Here is a 17,716-nt window from a genome sequence, read left to right on the forward strand (position 1 = left end):
CTGTGTTTTGTGTGTGGGTGAGACTGCAGTATTTAACAGCATATGTGCACACAAACCATAATCAAAAAGTGCTAATCCATTCCCCTCAGCCCCACGCATTCCCTACGTCCTGCCATGTTCCTGGTGTAATTATAGAAGGTTTGCCTTCAGATTCCCATTGGAATACAACTTTGATGTCCCTCCCCTCTCTCCTTCCCTCCTGTCCGCAGGAGATTTTTCCACCTGCCCAACTAAGGTTATCTAAATTTAATGAGTTTTCTCTCTGACTTTGGCACATGACAAAGTATTTGGCTCACCTCGCTGAGGGTCTAAGACCCCCAGAGGGTTAATGTTTCACTCCATAATTGCACTGCGGTTTCTGCAAGTATGCCGCTCCAGGCTGACATGAGATCTCTCAAGCCTCTGGGTCAGTTGTCGCACACAGAAGCTGTGGAAAATGACCTCTGGAGGTGATGGAGCGTTCCCTTCACTCCCAGAACAGGTTCTCAGAAAAAGGAGGATGATAAATCAGAGTTAATGAACAACTCTCCAGAGGTTTGACTTAAACAGACACATGGAACAGAAGGTTATTAAAACATCTATGAGGAAAACTTGTAGCTGTCTTAATTGTGGCAGTAATTTGGGTTTCAAAACTTATAAGTTCTTTAGTTTAGATGCACCAGTCAGATTCAGTGGCAGCAAAGATTCTGTTCTCATCTTTGTTTAAATTTCTGATTTTATAAAAATAAATAAATAATTAATAAATAAATTGAGAAATTTAAGATCAGGTTTCAATTGCAATGACAGGAAAATCCAAACCCCTGTGTGGTTTGGATATAATAATTTAATAATCTCTCTCTTTTTTTTTGCTTTCTTTTAATATTTTGAAGAATTTATTATCCAGTACTTTAATCAAATCTGCTTTGAAATATACTCAAAAAATAGTTTCAAACAAAAGTACCCATATTGTCACACACAGCTTATTATACAAAGAAGCTATAATGATCAGCACTAACTTAGAATCTTAAAGAAATACTATTTCAGTTCAACTGTGGCTCGATTATTTATGCATTTTATGCTTGTCTTAAAGTAAACATGTCCTGACAAAAAAAAAAAAAAAGACCAGCATTGAAAATTGTCCATAGTGTTTGGTGAGAAGACCCGGGATTGTTGTTTTCGAGGGACAATTTGTCCATACAAAATATTACAGAAACAATCTTGAAGTTACTGGGTTTTTTTCCTTTTGCTTTCATTCAAAGCAGCTGCTTATTATGAAACTTGGTAACATTCAAGCTTTATAAACCTGTTATAACTTCCATACCCGATATTACGGTGCTAGCACAACCAGGGAATTGTTATGTCTAGTTTACTGATGTGTCCTGGTTTTATGATTTTTGCTAATTGGTTTCATATATGTCTCTTTTAGCCGTCATGTATGTTATGGGAGCCCTGGGACCTGCTGCCGGCTACCTGCTGGGAGGCATCCTAATCGGCTTCTACGTCGACCCCAAAACTGTGGTGAACATTGACCAGAATGACCCTCGTTTCGTTGGCAACTGGTAAACATGCACTTACATCTCTATGCTATCTCCATCTCAATATTGACAGGGTGTACACATACTATACTGGAAAATATTTCACCCTTTTGAATCCATTTTGTCTTTTTTTTTTTTTTTTTTTTTTAAGGTGGAGCGGGTTCCTCCTGTGCTCCATTGCCATGCTTCTTGTCATCTTCCCCATGTTTGCCTTCCCCAAAAAGCTGCCTCCACGCCACAAGAGAAAGAAGAAGAAAAAGATGTCTTCATTGGATGATGCGTCCAGCGATGATGATGTGAAGAAGGAAAAGTCTAGTAGCAAAGACCAAAATGTGTCCTCCTCTATAGGATTTGTAAAAGACCTCAAAGGTGAGGGAGGGATGATTTCACCTTGAGGTTTTTGAGTGCTGGAAGAATCTTGCAGAGTTTAGCTAAAAATCAATAACTCAGACTTTAGACTCCTAACAGAGCACTAGTACAAATGTCCAGTCTCACTTGGCTTGATTCTTTTTCAGAGAACAATTAATGACGATGTCGGTCTCAAAAGCTGGTAGAAAGAGAACTCAAGGTTGAAATTGTAGTTCAAGGTGATTCTAAAAAAATATATATATATATCTGGAGGGAAGGAATAGAGATGCATGCCATATCTTTTCGATTTTTTTTCATAACAAGAAACCCATTCATCATTTTCCCTCCATCCCCCAATTATACATTACATTGTTCAATCACAATAATGTAATAGTTTTGATATCAAAGTGCCGTAAAATGAACATGTTGATGTGCGAACAGGCTTTAATCCAATCAGTGGCTTCGGCATCTTATCCAAAAATGGAAGCTTTATTGAGATCTCCTGTAAATATTGTATAAATGGATGTGCAGCAGTGGTAAACACTGGATTTAGTTGGAAATGTAGAAATTTTTAATGTCCTCGCTGAGCCAGGAAACACCCGGTTTTCCCCGGATGAGCTTCGTCCTACTGTAGTGTTTCCCAGATTCCCTCATGTCTTTTTTATTTTTTATTTTTGCTCTTGTTCTGTTTCGCTTTTAAATGAGCTCCCAGGGGACATCACACTCTGCACTGCATAGGCTTTGGTGTAGCTCAGCTAAAATACACCGCTGGTGTTTGCCATCACTCACTCCAATTCTGTGCAAACTCAAACATGTACTTAGCATGGTTGCTCACTCTCAAATTAATGCTTATGTGCACAGCTGGGGCAGTCAAAACAGCGCTTTGTCTCGGTGATGCATCCAGCGCAGGCCAGGAATGAGCTGCAGCTCTGCCGGATCGCTGCTCCCTCAGCTGCGGTTTTATTTGTCTCAGCAGGATGTTTGGGACTGCTGTGCAAACTGGGGCCAGTTTCGCAGACTCAGGCGTTTACTGTGTAGATCCCGAATGTATTTTAGTACAGTACGTGTCCTTCTGTTGAGGAGTGCTTGTTTGCCTGATGCACAAATTCAGCGTTTTTATGTGAAAGGTATGCTGCACTTCCCTTTTTTCTTTGCCCTTTACATCACAAGCAAACACTGAAAAAAATGCTAACGCTCAATGTTTTCCCACAATGCACATCAGAGGGACAAAATTTTGATCGTGGAATATTCCAGACCTTGATCCATTGCTATGAGAAAGCAATTTTCCCCTGAAAGATTGGGAGGCATTGCAAAAATGTCTACTGACACAGTGTATCATATTTACGTTTCACTTAGTCATTAGTTGCGTCACGGATTTGTTCAGGAATGCACATAGGGAATTTTCAGCTGGTATCTTGCTTCCGTACAAAAACTCATATGCAAGGTCAAATTGATATTTGCTGCTGAATGTTTCAAAGGAATAAGAGTTCATCTTGAAGTTAAATTAACTTTCACATGTTTACGGTCTAATAAGCAAAGTTGTTGGACTTCAATAAATCGACCTTTATTCACAGAGCACTTTACACACCCGAAGGGACCAAAATGCTGCACAATATTAATATTTCTAAAATATAACATAGCCAATAAGACACAAACAATAAGTCAGATAAGAGACAGAAACATAAATGTTTAATGATGCTATTTTTATGACTTGTCTTCATAAAAGTAGCAGGAATCTCTGGGGTCCTGTTACCCTCTGTTTGTGTTGTTGCAGTCTAACCCTAACTCTCAGCAAATCAATAATCATTTAATGACTTAAGTTCTAAAGACAAAAATTGCTATGAACATTGTGATTGGCTTGTCTTTGTTTGGGAGAATTTATCTCAATAGTCTTTCTTTTTACAGTTGCTATAAAGAGCATCTGTTTTATTTTCGCCTCTTAGTGGAATCATTCATTATGGCTCCTAATGTTTCTTCTGTTTGAAGATACTACTTTTAGTTTTGCATAACGTGGACATGATTTCGGTTTGGTGCCAACAGGGCTGTGAGTGTCCCATGTGACTCCATGTGTTCAGAATAAATTGTTTTGGTGTAACACTTGAGCAAGTTCATAAATTAAAATGAAATAGTTGGCATCATCCATGACTTAGACTTCATGCATCAACATTTTATTTTATCCTCCACCTCCTCTACCATAAGGCAAATGTAATTAGGCACTTTGGTGATGCTGATATTGCAAGTTTTTATCTACATTTCTAAAGGAGTTTTACAACTATGTAATGCTGAGTCTCATGCTTTAAAATAATTATTTAAGCATTGTATAATAAACTTCTCAAAAAGTTAATGGAAAACACATAGGCATAAAAATCAATAGGAGGATTAGTGAAAATATTCAAATCACAAACAATTAAAAGCCAGTGAGATCAAATCGGCTTAAAGCTCTTTTTATTACTCAAGGCTTGATTGAAAGACAGCAGGAGGCTGTTTGTAATAAGTATTACAATGTGGTGTTTAACAGCAGGGTAAAAAGAGCATTCACAAGAAAGGTTGACTGTTATAGTAATAATATGCAGTAATGGCTGATTAAAGTTGAATTAGAAACCACCGATTCAGATAGAAAAGCTCACAGTGTGAGCAATCAAACACAAGTCAACAAAAAAGCGAGCAAGCAAGTGATCTGTCTGATTGAGGAACAGCTGCAGCAGGACGAAGCCATCTGTCCCCAACGCCAGACAGGATTACGTCCTGGCTCACAGGGATGACATAATTAGCATCACTATTTTATCCTTACCTTTGATCTGCGATCACGGACCCATGGTTCTAATATTCTCCCCACCCACCATGAGTCCTGCTGAATTAGAGCTGGGCTGGTTAAATCCCAAATCAAGGCATCATGTCATGCTGTTCAACTGGTCAGCTTTCTTAAAAACCTTTAATGAAAGACATTTAATCCACCTCTCATTTTGTGGCTTTTTATTCCGTGCTGGCTTTGTTGCTTTTTATGCGACCAGTTCATGACTTAATCTTCAGGTTTTGCCCCTCCTACGGTTTAAAATCTTTATTCTGACAAAACCAGAAGACTTCAAGTTGATAGACTAATAAATGTACGACTGTCCTTACTTTGTAAATTTGTAAGGACACAGTCAGGTTCAGCTGGCATTTTCAAAAACTAAGAAAATTAATTTTTCTAGTAAGCGCTCCCAAAATCGATTGTTGTTTAACAAGAAATGTAAAGTATTATTTTAAATTTAAGTACCACTGTGGACTGAACTTTTAATTACAGTTAATCTGTATAGATATATTATAATTTAAGCTTATGTATCAGACAGAGGCACGAGAAAAAAAAAAAATCTGTTGATTACCAGCAAATTCTTGAAGTAAATGTAAAAGAATAATAATTTTTTTCTTTGATAGTCTGATATGCTGCAAGGTATTCTCACATGTTACTGTGCTTTTCACAGTTTGGCTGTTGATAAAATGAGTAATCAGCAGGACGTGGATCAAACACTTTGATAAAGGCTTTTGCAGGAGCAGCAGCACTAATGAGCTACACAGAGCTGCATGTTTTACATAACCCGATAAAATGGTTTCTCCTAAAATCCCCTTGCACATTATTGATTAAATTATTACCCCTGCCAGTGGGGATTTTTGGGTCATTTTTTTGAATAGGATAAGATAAGAATTAAAAAAAATACAAGTGTTGAAAATGGTTTTATACTGAAATTTAATTACACTAAGATAAACTTCGATAATTTGTGAAGAATGCCTAAGGTAGATGTTTTTGTTATGGGGAGTTGTCTATGGAAAGGAAACTGTAGAAGCTCCCTAGATGATAAAATCTAAGTTGTATTTGCACAAGTCAAGTGAGAAAAGGCAGCCCAATGTTTTGAGTGGGCATTACCTAGATTGTTGCTGATACAGGGAGATTATGTTTATGTGTTTTCTGGAGAACTGGGCTGCCGTTCATCTTGCCCCACAGTGTCAGATAATTTCTTGGATTTTAATTGGTTGGATAGGGACTTCTCCAGGCTGCCATTCATGTGTTAACCATGACTCAGTTGCTGCACTTTTCATGTTTGCAAGTGTAAAAGATGTTAAAAATGCTGAAAACAATGAAACATTGCCTTTCTACTTTACTGCTATATGCTGCTTTGTTTGGACAACCCCATGATTTCTCACTGTAATATACTGTTACAGGTTAAAAAAAAAAAGAAAATAACTACATTTGCATGGCACTTAATATTTGCTTGTGTCCGTACAGGGTAGTTCTGTCCTGGAATAAAGCTTTTTATTTTGGGAACCAAGTCAAAAGTCATCAATCCGCTAAACTAATCTTTTTCTGAAAGTGTCGTAGATGTCTGACAACTTCAGTTTAGCAGACACATAAAAATGCGGAACTAAGTTGTTTTTTTTTACACAGAAATCAAGTCCTGTTTATCTTGTAGTCATCCATGAAACAAGGTGCTTATCTAATTTAATGAGACATGGCTGAATACATCTTTTGAATGAGAGAAAAAGCACAAGTTGTTTTAAAAACTTTTATGTGTTAATACTTCCCTGTTATTTCAGTAAGTTTTGATTGCATAAGTGTTGTTTAAGCTGTAAACTTAGATTTTTTTGTTTGTTTTTTTCATATCTGTAATCTTTCCAACCATTTTGCTTATCAAGTTGTTTTAATGGTTAGGGGGAAAACTTGCTGAATGGGCTTAATTGCAGTCTGACTCTAACGATGCAGTCTTTCTTGCATATCACCCCAAGGCCTTCCCAAAGCCGCTCTGAGGATCCTCAGCAACATGACGTTTCTGTTCGTCAGTCTGTCCTACACCGCTGAGTGTGCCATCGTCACGGCCTTCATCACCTTCATTCCCAAATTTATCGAGTCACAGTTTGGCATTCCTGCCTCCAAAGCCAGTATCTACACAGGTATGCTAGCTTTACATTTCAGTTGCTTTTGGGGGGTTTTGTCACTGTGAAATCTTATTAGAATATATGGTAACGCTTTATTCGACGGGTTGTGAATATGACTGTCATGACACCATCATAAATATGGTCATGAACATGAGTAAGTTCATGAATATGTCTGCTGTCATAAGGTAAATCATGACACTTTTAATACAAATTTGACATTATTCAAAATCATGCCAACTTTGAAGAAGTCATGATCTGACATAAATTTGTTATAAAAGTATTACTGATTAAACTTTAGCTTTAATAACATAAATCTACATAATTTTTAAAGTTTAATCAGTTATACTTTATAACAAATGTATGTCAGATCGTGATTTCTTGGTTGATGTCAAGTTGTCATAACAAAGGCATTTTGAATAATGTCAACTTTGTATTAAAAGTGTCATGATTTACTAAATGACACTTTATGACAACAGTCATAAATTTTCATGAAGACTTACCTGTTATTCATGAATAACAGGTGTCATTAAAGACATAACAGGTGTTACGTCATGCTTATGACGGTGTCATCACAGTCTTATTCACAATATTGTCAAAGATATTACTGAATATATCAAAAAGTCAAGACTACACAAACTGAAAGCTTTGCTCTGCTTTCAGTTTGTGTACAGCATCCGGCATGTGATGTGGAGAAGAACAGAAACTGATGTAATGCCCCAGCTGTGCTGGCACTGCTAACATGCAACTTATCTGGTAGCAGGATTATTACAGTAGGCAGCGATTGGAAATGTAATTATAGCTTAAAAGCAGAGATGGTTAGTTACTGTGTTTGTGTGTATCCAGGCACACAAACAGTGTGTGGTGGTTGACACATGGCTTCTTTAACACACACAAGAGAAATACACACATTACCTCATTCCATCTGACTGTTGCCAGGATACGCAGGGTAAGGGCAATTGGGTGGTGCAGTTGCCATGGCTACCCAAACGCTGCCAAGCTGCTTGAATGTGATGATGGTTGGGGAAGAGGAGACAGGAGAGGGCACGTCTGCTGATGGGTGTGTTGTGCTTTTGATGAGTCCCAGGTGTAAAGACCCTCTGATGATGGAAATTGGTTTTTAATGCTTTTTAAAAAAAATAATAATAATTTATATTATATCAGCCTCTAGCATGAATGAGAATGAGACTGAATGAGACTTCTCTATAAGCTTTTATCATCAGTTATATCTTGTTCGGCGATGCGGAATTCAAAGATGAGGTCGGAAAACAAATATTTTCTCATCATTGTCTCTCAGCCCGTCTTTTTGCCATAAAAAGAAGGAATCTATGCTCTAACTTAGAAGTTATAGAAAAGGGGTCTCATAAATCTGAAAAATGGGACGTCAAGCAAAATTGAAAAAATACAATCCAACACCAAATCCATCAAAACTAAATACTATTGAGTTCAATAAATGACCTTCTTGCTGAGTCTGTTGTTCCCGTATGCCGAGCATCTTTGCAGTGTGGCCAAGTTTCCCCCGTACGGAAATATTTTCTTTCAGCTTTTCTTGTCACTCTGATTTGTTTCAGAACATCAAACGCATTTTGATAACAGACAAAGACAAGCTGAGGAGACACAAAAAATGAGTTTTTAAATGCTGTTTTCATACAATCAACCTGGCCTTACGAAAAACACTATTTGCTTCTAATGTTAAATCATGGGAAGTATTTTTCACAGGACTGTAGCTACAGTAAGTAGATCTGTATTCTGCAAAACGTTTTCACCTCAGCTGTTGTATATTTGTAATGCAATCTCTTGCATACATTTGCACACAAAAAAGGTTCTATCCCTTTAATGTCAGACAGTCTTTTAAAGGTTCTATCCCTTTAATGTCAGACAGTCTTTTAATCCAGATACGATGCTTAAGTTTCACATGCAGTTTGTAATACCACAAAACACAGTTTGCGTGTGTTTGTGTAGACTTTACAGTGTCAATGCATAATCTTGCAGAAAACAGATGGTTTTAGCACAGAAACATGCACTTAAATGATGATAAGCCACTGCAATCTGTTGGCTGACTGTTACTAAGTGTGCTCTGTCTTTGTCTCTTGTCCTAGCACACACTGATACAAGAAATGTACAGAAAATACATTTCTTTGTACTTTTATTATAACTATGTTGATATTCTCTCTGAGAGCCGCCCTCTTCCTCCTCTTCTTACTGACCCAGTCTTTGTCACCCCGCTGTGAAAGCCTTTTGGCCTCACATCCAAAGCATCCAGGCCTGGAAATTCTATATGATGACACTTAATGCTCCCAACATCTCCCTAGTATTATTTTGTTTTGTCATGCTGTCAGCGTGACAAAACTGGCTCTGGCGGATTTGACGCACGTGGGATTTGACCCTGAAACGGCTCGCTGATGGCCTGCAGTGTTCCAGTAATGCTGTTTCTGGTCATTTATTCATAGCTTAATAGAGGCTGACATTTCTGAATCCAGGACACATTCAGCAACAAAACACCACCATTTTTTTCATAGACAGGCTTGAAATGCTCACATTGTATTCCTAGGAGTGCATCCTAATTAAAGGGTTGTTAATAACAAGCACTGATGTGGCTGTGCTTCACAGTAATTATTCTGGTGCTAACACATCCGGGGTTGGTATGTGGAACCCTTCCCACCATCTCACGGGTTATGTCCGCTCTCTGTCGTCTGGCAGGTTTGATCATTGTGCCCAGCGCCGGTGTGGGCATCGTCCTCGGGGGCTACATCATCAAGAAGCTGAAGCTCGGCGCGAGAGAATCGGCAAAGCTGGCCATGATCTGTAGCGGCGTGTCCCTGCTCTGCTTTTCGACGCTTTTCATCGTCGGCTGCGAGAGCATCAATCTCGGAGGCATCAACATCCCCTACACAACCGGGTGAGAAAACATTCATGATTCCTAAAACTAGTACCATCCAGAGTCCTTTCAGCTTTTTTTGTATTTTGTGTATCTTCTTGTTCAAAAAAATATCACCCATGAAGTTTTGTATTTTGTATTTAAAAATGAAGTTGAAGAACAGAGAATTGGTAAAACCTAATATTTCTGCCTGAAAAATAGGCAGACACCATGGGAAAAGTTTGAGGGGGTATCGACGCTTTAGCAGTATGCTGTACGTTCACACCTAAACATGCCATTGAGGTTCACTTGCTGCAGCACGATCAGGGTTCAGAGCTTCAGAGTCTGTGTGAAATAACGAGTGTGAATCATGTTATCAGAGTGATGAATCACAAGCTGGTGTGGGCTTGTGATGCTGCCACCGTTCCATCATCCTCATGCGTTATGGCATTGTGTTGCAGTGTGAAGGAATAATTAGCAACACTTGCATCTGCTCTCGTGTCCTGATGAATCACTTTGCCACCTCTATTTCTGAAAGCGCTGTCGGCGGCGGAGCTTACGGGCAGCTATGCGACGTGCCAGACCCCTTGGCCGACGGAAACACGGGGGCACCTTTCATCTGCTGACCTTGAAATAATGTTACATTTTTACTGTAATTACATATGTACTCTCATCTGATTTTAACCATATTAAAATGAATTTTCTGGACCTTTAATCATACTAAGCAACGGTCAAGTTAAGAGAGATATATGGAGCTTGTGGTGAGATAAAACATGCAGAGATCTTGCATTATCCTTGCATGTTTGAGTGAATGATTTACGTTCTTATGGTTTCTAAACATTTGATTTCTGAAATACTTAAAGGAGGTTCTGAAGCTTTCAAAAAGTGCGTACCAATATTTTCAAGAAATAATGCTGCCTGTCAGTCTGCATGAGTAGCAGTTTGTTACAGAAGCATGGCTAAGTCAGTGAAGCCAAGGCTTCATGAAATTCTTCCCTTTATTAAAAGTAAGTTATTCAAAGAGACTTTAATAACCTTTGAGTCTGTTCAAATCCCATAACTGATAAGTTAATAAGGTTGCTGTTTCTTGTGCGAGCTCATGTTTACAGAGAGCCCACAGAGCTGTCAGAGTGCCTCATTATTCACAGCAGTGGTCAGTAGTCGTGAGCAGCACAGATGGGAGGAATATTTCAGCAAACTTCCTCGTCCAGACATGACTGCTTCACCAACAGGCGGATGAGAAATGACAGGGCCAGCAGGCATGTAAGGTTACATAACGTTCTCAAGCAGTTGTTTTCACTGAGCTGTATAGTGTTCACAGCGAGGGGACATGATTATGTATTTGAATTACACTTTATTAAAAACTGCAGCAGACTAAATCTCTGTTTATGAGACCTTTGGTGCAGGTAGACCCGTGCCTGCTCGATGAAGTGTTTTCTCTCTCCTCTGATGAAGACAGCTGCTCCCGTGGTTTCCTGTTGTGTGTATAAAACTTTCTAACAAGTGTTTTTAATTTCCTTACATATTATCAGTTTTTGTTACCATAGTACTTTTTTACTTTGTTTGTTTAAGCAGTTTGTAGATTGTTAAAGTAATTTAACTATTTTTTTACTTTATTGCTTTTATGTTTTCTGGCTATGAAATGTTTACCTTTTCTTTTGCTTAGGTGATATTTTTCATACATATACTTTCATATTTTTGCTCACTTGTTCAGTTGATTCAAGGAATGTGTTTCTTCTAGTGATTTTTTTTTTGATTAGTTACATTTTATTATGGTCACATAATTAATTTGTAACCATTTTTTATGCGTTTGTTAAATACTTATCACGGTGTCTCACTTTAAGATGCTTTGTTAGTCAATATTTAGGTTGATTCTACATAATTAGATTTTTGTTGTACTATTTATATACTTAAATAAATTATTAGACATGTGCATGTTTCTCTGCTCCTTAGAGAATTGACGAAAGATTGTGCAATTGTTTCTGTAGCAAAGCATGTTTCTCTGAAATGCTGTCAATGATAGAATAGAATAGAATTCAACTTTATTGTCATTGCACTGTCACAAGTACAAAGCAACGAAATCTAGTTTGCATCTATCCAGAAGTGCTATACAGGATATAAATATTTATCAACAAGTGTACATAGATATGGTGTATAAATAGAATAATAGTGCTATAAAATAAAATGTTTTGTATAAAATGATTGTAATATTGTGAGTATCTTTATGTTAGCAGAATATAAAAGGCCAGAAATATTGATATTTTATGTAATAATTTTAGAAATGATTGTGATTTTATTTTTTTGATTCATTTTTTCCATCAGCGGTTATGTTTTTAGGATCTGTCCTGGCCTGTTCCACATTGCTCAGTAGAAAGCTTACCAGAGAAAATTCAATCCTCGCTTCACTGCGTCTGATTTAGACTAAACCAACGTCCTGCTTTAGAGAAACTGTTCCCACACTGGCCAGCGAGCTGGACAATGCATGTCGCATCCTCCGCCCCTCCCCTCTACTCTTATCCCATGTAACAAGCTTGGAAAGGGGGGACTTGGATTATGTGCTAATCCTCCATGCTCAATGATGGACTCAAAAGGATTTGACACAGCGACTTAGCTAAAATACATCCAGCCTTCCTGTTCTCTGTTGAAAATCTTATTCTCGCTCACTCTCTTCATCACCCACACTGAAGAGTGTTGTCAGTCCCTCCGTTTGGAGTGGAGCTGAGTGGAGGTTAAAAACGTAGTCGCCCTATTGTCTTCAGGGTTTTTGAGAACAACCAGAAAATGGGACAATAGAATGTCTTGTGTGCTAAAATGCAAGAACAAACCTGTATCTCAGCATGTGCCAGCCATGTTTTGTTTGGGAGGAATACCATTAATGTTTTCTCCTCACCAGTCTTGATTTGTCATTGTTCTTGTTTGTATCTTTTCAGTCCGTCCCTGACCATGACCCACAGGAACCTGACAGGAAGCTGCAATGTTAACTGCGGCTGCAGGATCCACGAGTATGCTCCGGTCTGCGGCTCTGACGGCATCACCTACTTCAACCCCTGCTTGGCTGGATGCAGAACCATGACCAATGACAGCACAGGGGTGAGGCCTTCCTATCTTTACATTCCTTTTTGAACTCTAATGCCTTTACATAATGTCTAATGAAAAAGTGATGTTTATTCTGAACCATTCAGTAGTTAATATTTTAGTCCTCATTCCAAAAGTCTGGATCCCATTCTCTGACCACAGATCAGGAACTACACGGACTGCAGCTGCATTCAGAGCCGCCAGGTCATCACTCCGTCCTCCGGCGGCCAGGTCAACCAGCTCCAGCTGGTCATCGTCAAGACGTACCTGAACGAGAACGGGTTCGCTGTGTTGGGGAAGTGCGACCGGACCTGCAACACTCTCATCCCGTTCCTCATCTTCCTCTTCATCGTCACCCTCATCACTGCGTGCGCCCAGCCCTCAGTCATCATTGTGACGCTCAGGTGAGATGCTGTCTCTGGCGACAGTCGTTTCGTTGTCTTCCTGTCTTCACGTCTGCCTCCTGTTTTTCCTGCAGGTCTGTTGATGAACAGGAAAGGCCTTTTGCTCTCGGGATGCAGTTTGTTTTGCTCCGGACTCTCGGTATGTACACAATGCTTCCCAGTTATACATTAACTTTAAGAAAAAAAATTTAAAGTGCTTTGCATTAGTACACTCGAAATGGGTCTTTTAGGGAAACTGATTAAAATAATTAGGCTGAAAACAACTCACTGAGCTTCTGTACAGGAGGTAGTAAAAATCATTATGCAGCACAATTTTTTTCTATAGCCGGCTTGACGGCCTGCAGTGTTGGAGAGCAGGAATGCAGCGCCTACCAAACCTTTGTGACCCTTTATGCTGTTAGATGTAGACAAGCCCTGAGGGTGAGGGAGTTCTGCCGCAGCATGTCTCTGATCAGCTTTGTATCGCCGTGCGAACATAAAGCTGCCACGTCATGTCTCATAAACTTCTGCACGATATGAACACTGGTGACCGGAGGGGGATTTTGATTTCTGTGATCACACGCTGCATTGCTGCAGGAACAGAATATAACTTTGGAAACTGAGCTTTTGAAAGTCATAATCTATGGCTATGAAGGTTTTTTTTTATTATTTCAAAGCCTTTCAAGACATTTAATTAATAATAATAATAATAATAATAATAAACTTATTAATGTAGGTAACAGTATTCTGGCACTAAATCTTTAGAAGATTATTTTATTTTTCAGTGACCTACTGTGCCAGTCAGTTATTTACCCAAATACTAAAGTGATGTGACTAATTACAACATCAATTCACAAAAACCTTTCGAGAAATCCAACCTTTGAGTATAAAAAATGTTGAACAAAATCAGTTTTTGGCCTCCACCCATACTGTCATAGCCCTTTTTAAGGGTTTCCTATAAAATTTCACAAGGCTGAAGCTTACAGAGAGGGATCTGTAATTATTCAGCTTTGCAAAATCCGGATCATTCTTTCTTTCTTTTTTTTCCGCTTCAGCTCGCCACACAGCTTTTCTGCAGGATTTAGGTCTGAGATTGACACCAGAAAAGCTTAATTTCATTTGCTGAACCACATCTGTGTTGACTTGACCATATGTAGTAAATAATTTCCCAAGTGTAAAACCCTATCATAATCCATTCTACTGGCAGAATCCACCACATTTTCTTTAAAATCACCTGGTATTTTGAAGAGGAACTTTTCCAAATGTTCATCCTTTGCCTCAAAATAAACCCACCTGGAGTGTTTGCTGACAAAAAGCTCAATGTTCATCTTACTTAATACTGCATAAGCCGCTGGTAAATATTTTGTAACTGTTAAACATCAATTAACAGTGCCTAAAGATATAATTATAATGACATTGTCATTATAATTACGCTCTAAATTTAGACATAATTATTCAGTAGTACACTGTAATGTAGTCGGTGCTATCTTACTTGGTAATGAACAGCATAAGCCGTTGGCACTTATTGGGTAATTTATACTGTTAAGCAATAATTTGTCGGTAATTACTCTCTAAAATTGGTTTGAATTACATAGTAAAACACTGTAACTTACTAGATACTTACTTGGTAATTACATTTAAAATTTGGGACTGTAAAAGAAAGGGTTACCAAAAAATATTTAGCAGACTAAAGTTAATATATTTTGTGGTATGAAACTTTCATCAACTCTAGTCTGTCTCCTTCCTCAGCCTATATCCCCACGCCCATCTACTTTGGCGCTGTGATCGACACCACCTGCATGCTGTGGCAGCAGGACTGCGGCGTACCCGGCTCCTGCTGGGAGTACGACGTTACCTCATTCCGCTTCGTGTACTTCGGCCTGGCTGCCAGCCTCAAGTTTGTCGGCTTCGTCTTCATCTTCCTCACCTGGTACTCGATCAAGCACAAGGAGGCGCAGGCCGAGCGCTGGCGCCAACACCTGCCTCCCCTGGGCACGGTCAGTGAGCTCGTGTGCCACGCTGGCGGACGGAAGAGCCACGCCCGCACGCGCTCCTGCCCCGTGTTCATCCCGCCCCGGCCCGACGGGCCGGTGGCGGTGCTGCTCGACCGCGGCCATAGCAGCCTGAGCTGCCCGGGCAACGACCTCAGAGCAATACCTCCTCCCGTCTCGCTGCCGCCCCACCACAGAGGCTCCGCCCACGTCTGATTGAGGGGGGTTGGGGGGTTGTTCGTCGTGACATGTGCCTTCCTGTTTTGTTGTTTCTGCACAACACGGCGTCTGCTTTACACAGGACCGACAAGTGTGCCCACCATACCTAAAGGGCTGGTCATCAATTTATGGGAGAAACTGAGCATATCATCTGCTGCAGCCACACTGGAGAGATGATGAAAGAACATTAAACTGGTGCTACTGTTAACAGACAGGGCATTATAACCTCTGTACGGCAGAAAAGTCATCAACACTGCGTCTAAAGCACAACAGAAACTCTGTACTATGCAAAAATTGACCTACTGCTCCTTTCCTCTTCATCCTTCATCACATACATCTTTTTTTTTTTTACTAATTTTTTCAGTGTTTCTTCTAGATTTGAGCCTCTGTCTTGTCATGGTGGCTCACACATCTTCATATATGACAGAATTAGATCTAGAATTTTTGTTCACAAGTTTCTCACATTATTTCATTTTCGTTTTCCCTTAACAGTGCCTCTCAGGCCGTCACGGCCAGTCCAGTACGCAGGTCTGGCTGTCAGGGTTAATATTAGCCTCAGAAGAATCCAAGATCGCCTTCACCAACTTAACCATGTAGCTTAAAGCAGAGAAGCACCAATAGCACATCACAAAATTTTACTATCCAAGTAAAAAAACTAAACTACACAATAGATTTCTCACAATGTGCTGAAGCTACTGTAAATCCTCAATATGTGAATGCAGGTTTGGAAAAAGTGGTATCATATTTGGCCTTGTATTTATAAAAGCTCCTCCATTCCAGCGGCCATCAGATGTACATAGTTGTTATTTAGCTGTCTAGACTTTTAAAGACTTATTGCAGCAGAGCATGACCCAAGCTAGCCGGAGAGGGAGTCAATCTTCTGTTGTTTGGTGCCATCTAGTGGACTGAACCGTTTTTTGTGAGGAGCCTGTGAATGTCGACGGTTTCAGATCTTCTGTGTTTGAGAAATTGCAAAAAGTTAAATGAAAAAATTCTCTACAGTGAACTGTTCAGTTCTGTTAAACTTTTATTTGAAGACTCCGAGGTGATCAGTTTTTTTATTTTGCGGAAATGTTTTTTCTTTTTTTTTTTATGTTAATCTGGTTCTGCTCGTTTACTTCTAGTTACCAAACATTATAGTGTTATAAATACAAACTTTGTTGTTGGACTTTAATCGAGCAACATGAAGGAATACATAATTGTGAAGTGAAAGGAAAATAGGTTTTAATTTCTTTTACATATATTTTCAGACCCCTTTACTCTGATAACCCAAAATAAAAACAGCTCAATTCATTGCATCCAAAAACCATAAAAGTAAATAGTCTACATAACAGTCTGTGTAGAGATTTGTTCGGAAACATTAATGAACTGTTAGTCGATACGTTGTCCTAAACAGTAGAATAAGAACGTACGATAATTTTTACCTTTTTTTTTTTAAATACATATATTTTCCTTGTGTTTTGCAACTATTTGTTCCTTTGTGTCGATCTGTTACATAAAATCCAAATAAAATACATTAACCCCACACAGGTCTGAAAATTAACTTTGAAAGACAAACATAATATTGCTTTGAACAAAATTTTACATAATTTTTTTAAATTATGTTTTGTTCTCTGAAACAAATTGAGAATTTGTCTGGAGCAAATTATCTGGTTGATATGTTTGTATTATTGTGGCTCAATTTTTGAAGGTATTCATACATGGTCATTGTGTAAATAATGGACGCCAACAATACCTATTATAGAGCTCATTTATAGCTAGAAATGTATCATCCATGACATCGTAATTCAGTTAGGGAATGCCAAAAAACAAAATGGTATTAAAAAAAAAACAGAAGAGTATTATCCAAATAAAGAGTCATCAATATTAGCTCAGTTTTATAGCTGTCAGTGATCAGAAAAGCCTGGCCCAGCTCTGTCAGGAGAGATTTTCCACTCTTTTTCTGTCTTCATCCAAATTTGACCTCATTTAATTTTTTTTCTCCCAGGGCAAAGTAAGATCTGATTGTGCAGCAGAAACAGAGTTCACCAGATTTCAGCAACAAAGAAGAGCAGACCATCCTTCAGTGATGGCAACACAATGTTTGCACTGATGTCTGACATCCACAGACCACCTTCAACTTCAGTGTGCTGCTCTCTGTACAAACGTCTGGACTACCTGCACAACAGGACTTCATGCCGACCCTGGAGTTCGGCTTTAATGCATCGTCCCTCTCTTCAGCGTTTGGACTGCAGGTTGATTTTTTAAATTTTATTTTATTTTTTTCCTGGACAAAAACCTGAAGCTGTATTCTGAAAGTTGCTCTTGGCTCCTCAGCAGCAAAATTATAATTGATGTTTGTGAACGCTTGGTTTACAAATGCCTTCAATACTTGATTATAGTCATTAAACCTGAAAACAAAAACAACAATTTGTTTGGAATTAT

At 38.9% G+C, this 17,716-nt stretch overlaps 1 protein-coding gene across 1 annotated transcript in view; it reads left to right on the plus strand.

Moving 5' to 3' along the window:
* The window catches only part of LOC129364560 (solute carrier organic anion transporter family member 5A1), a 37,277-nt gene extending 19,618 nt beyond the window's left edge, over positions 1 to 17,659 (plus strand). Inside the window, exons 3-10 of the mRNA XM_055037256.1 lie at positions 1,406 to 1,538; positions 1,666 to 1,883; positions 6,621 to 6,785; positions 9,468 to 9,666; positions 12,555 to 12,714; positions 12,862 to 13,103; positions 13,178 to 13,242; positions 14,832 to 17,659. Of these exons, the coding sequence (XP_054893231.1) occupies positions 1,406 to 1,538; positions 1,666 to 1,883; positions 6,621 to 6,785; positions 9,468 to 9,666; positions 12,555 to 12,714; positions 12,862 to 13,103; positions 13,178 to 13,242; positions 14,832 to 15,289 (1,640 nt within the window). The 3' untranslated portion in view covers positions 15,290 to 17,659. The remainder of the gene's footprint in view (positions 1 to 1,405; positions 1,539 to 1,665; positions 1,884 to 6,620; positions 6,786 to 9,467; positions 9,667 to 12,554; positions 12,715 to 12,861; positions 13,104 to 13,177; positions 13,243 to 14,831) is intronic.
* Positions 17,660 to 17,716: the final 57 nt, after the last annotated feature.

Source organism: Poeciliopsis prolifica, unplaced genomic scaffold, assembly GCF_027474105.1.
Source record: "Poeciliopsis prolifica strain line A6 unplaced genomic scaffold, Auburn_PproV2 SCAFFOLD012, whole genome shotgun sequence".
NCBI classification, from domain to species: domain Eukaryota; kingdom Metazoa; phylum Chordata; class Actinopteri; order Cyprinodontiformes; family Poeciliidae; genus Poeciliopsis; species Poeciliopsis prolifica.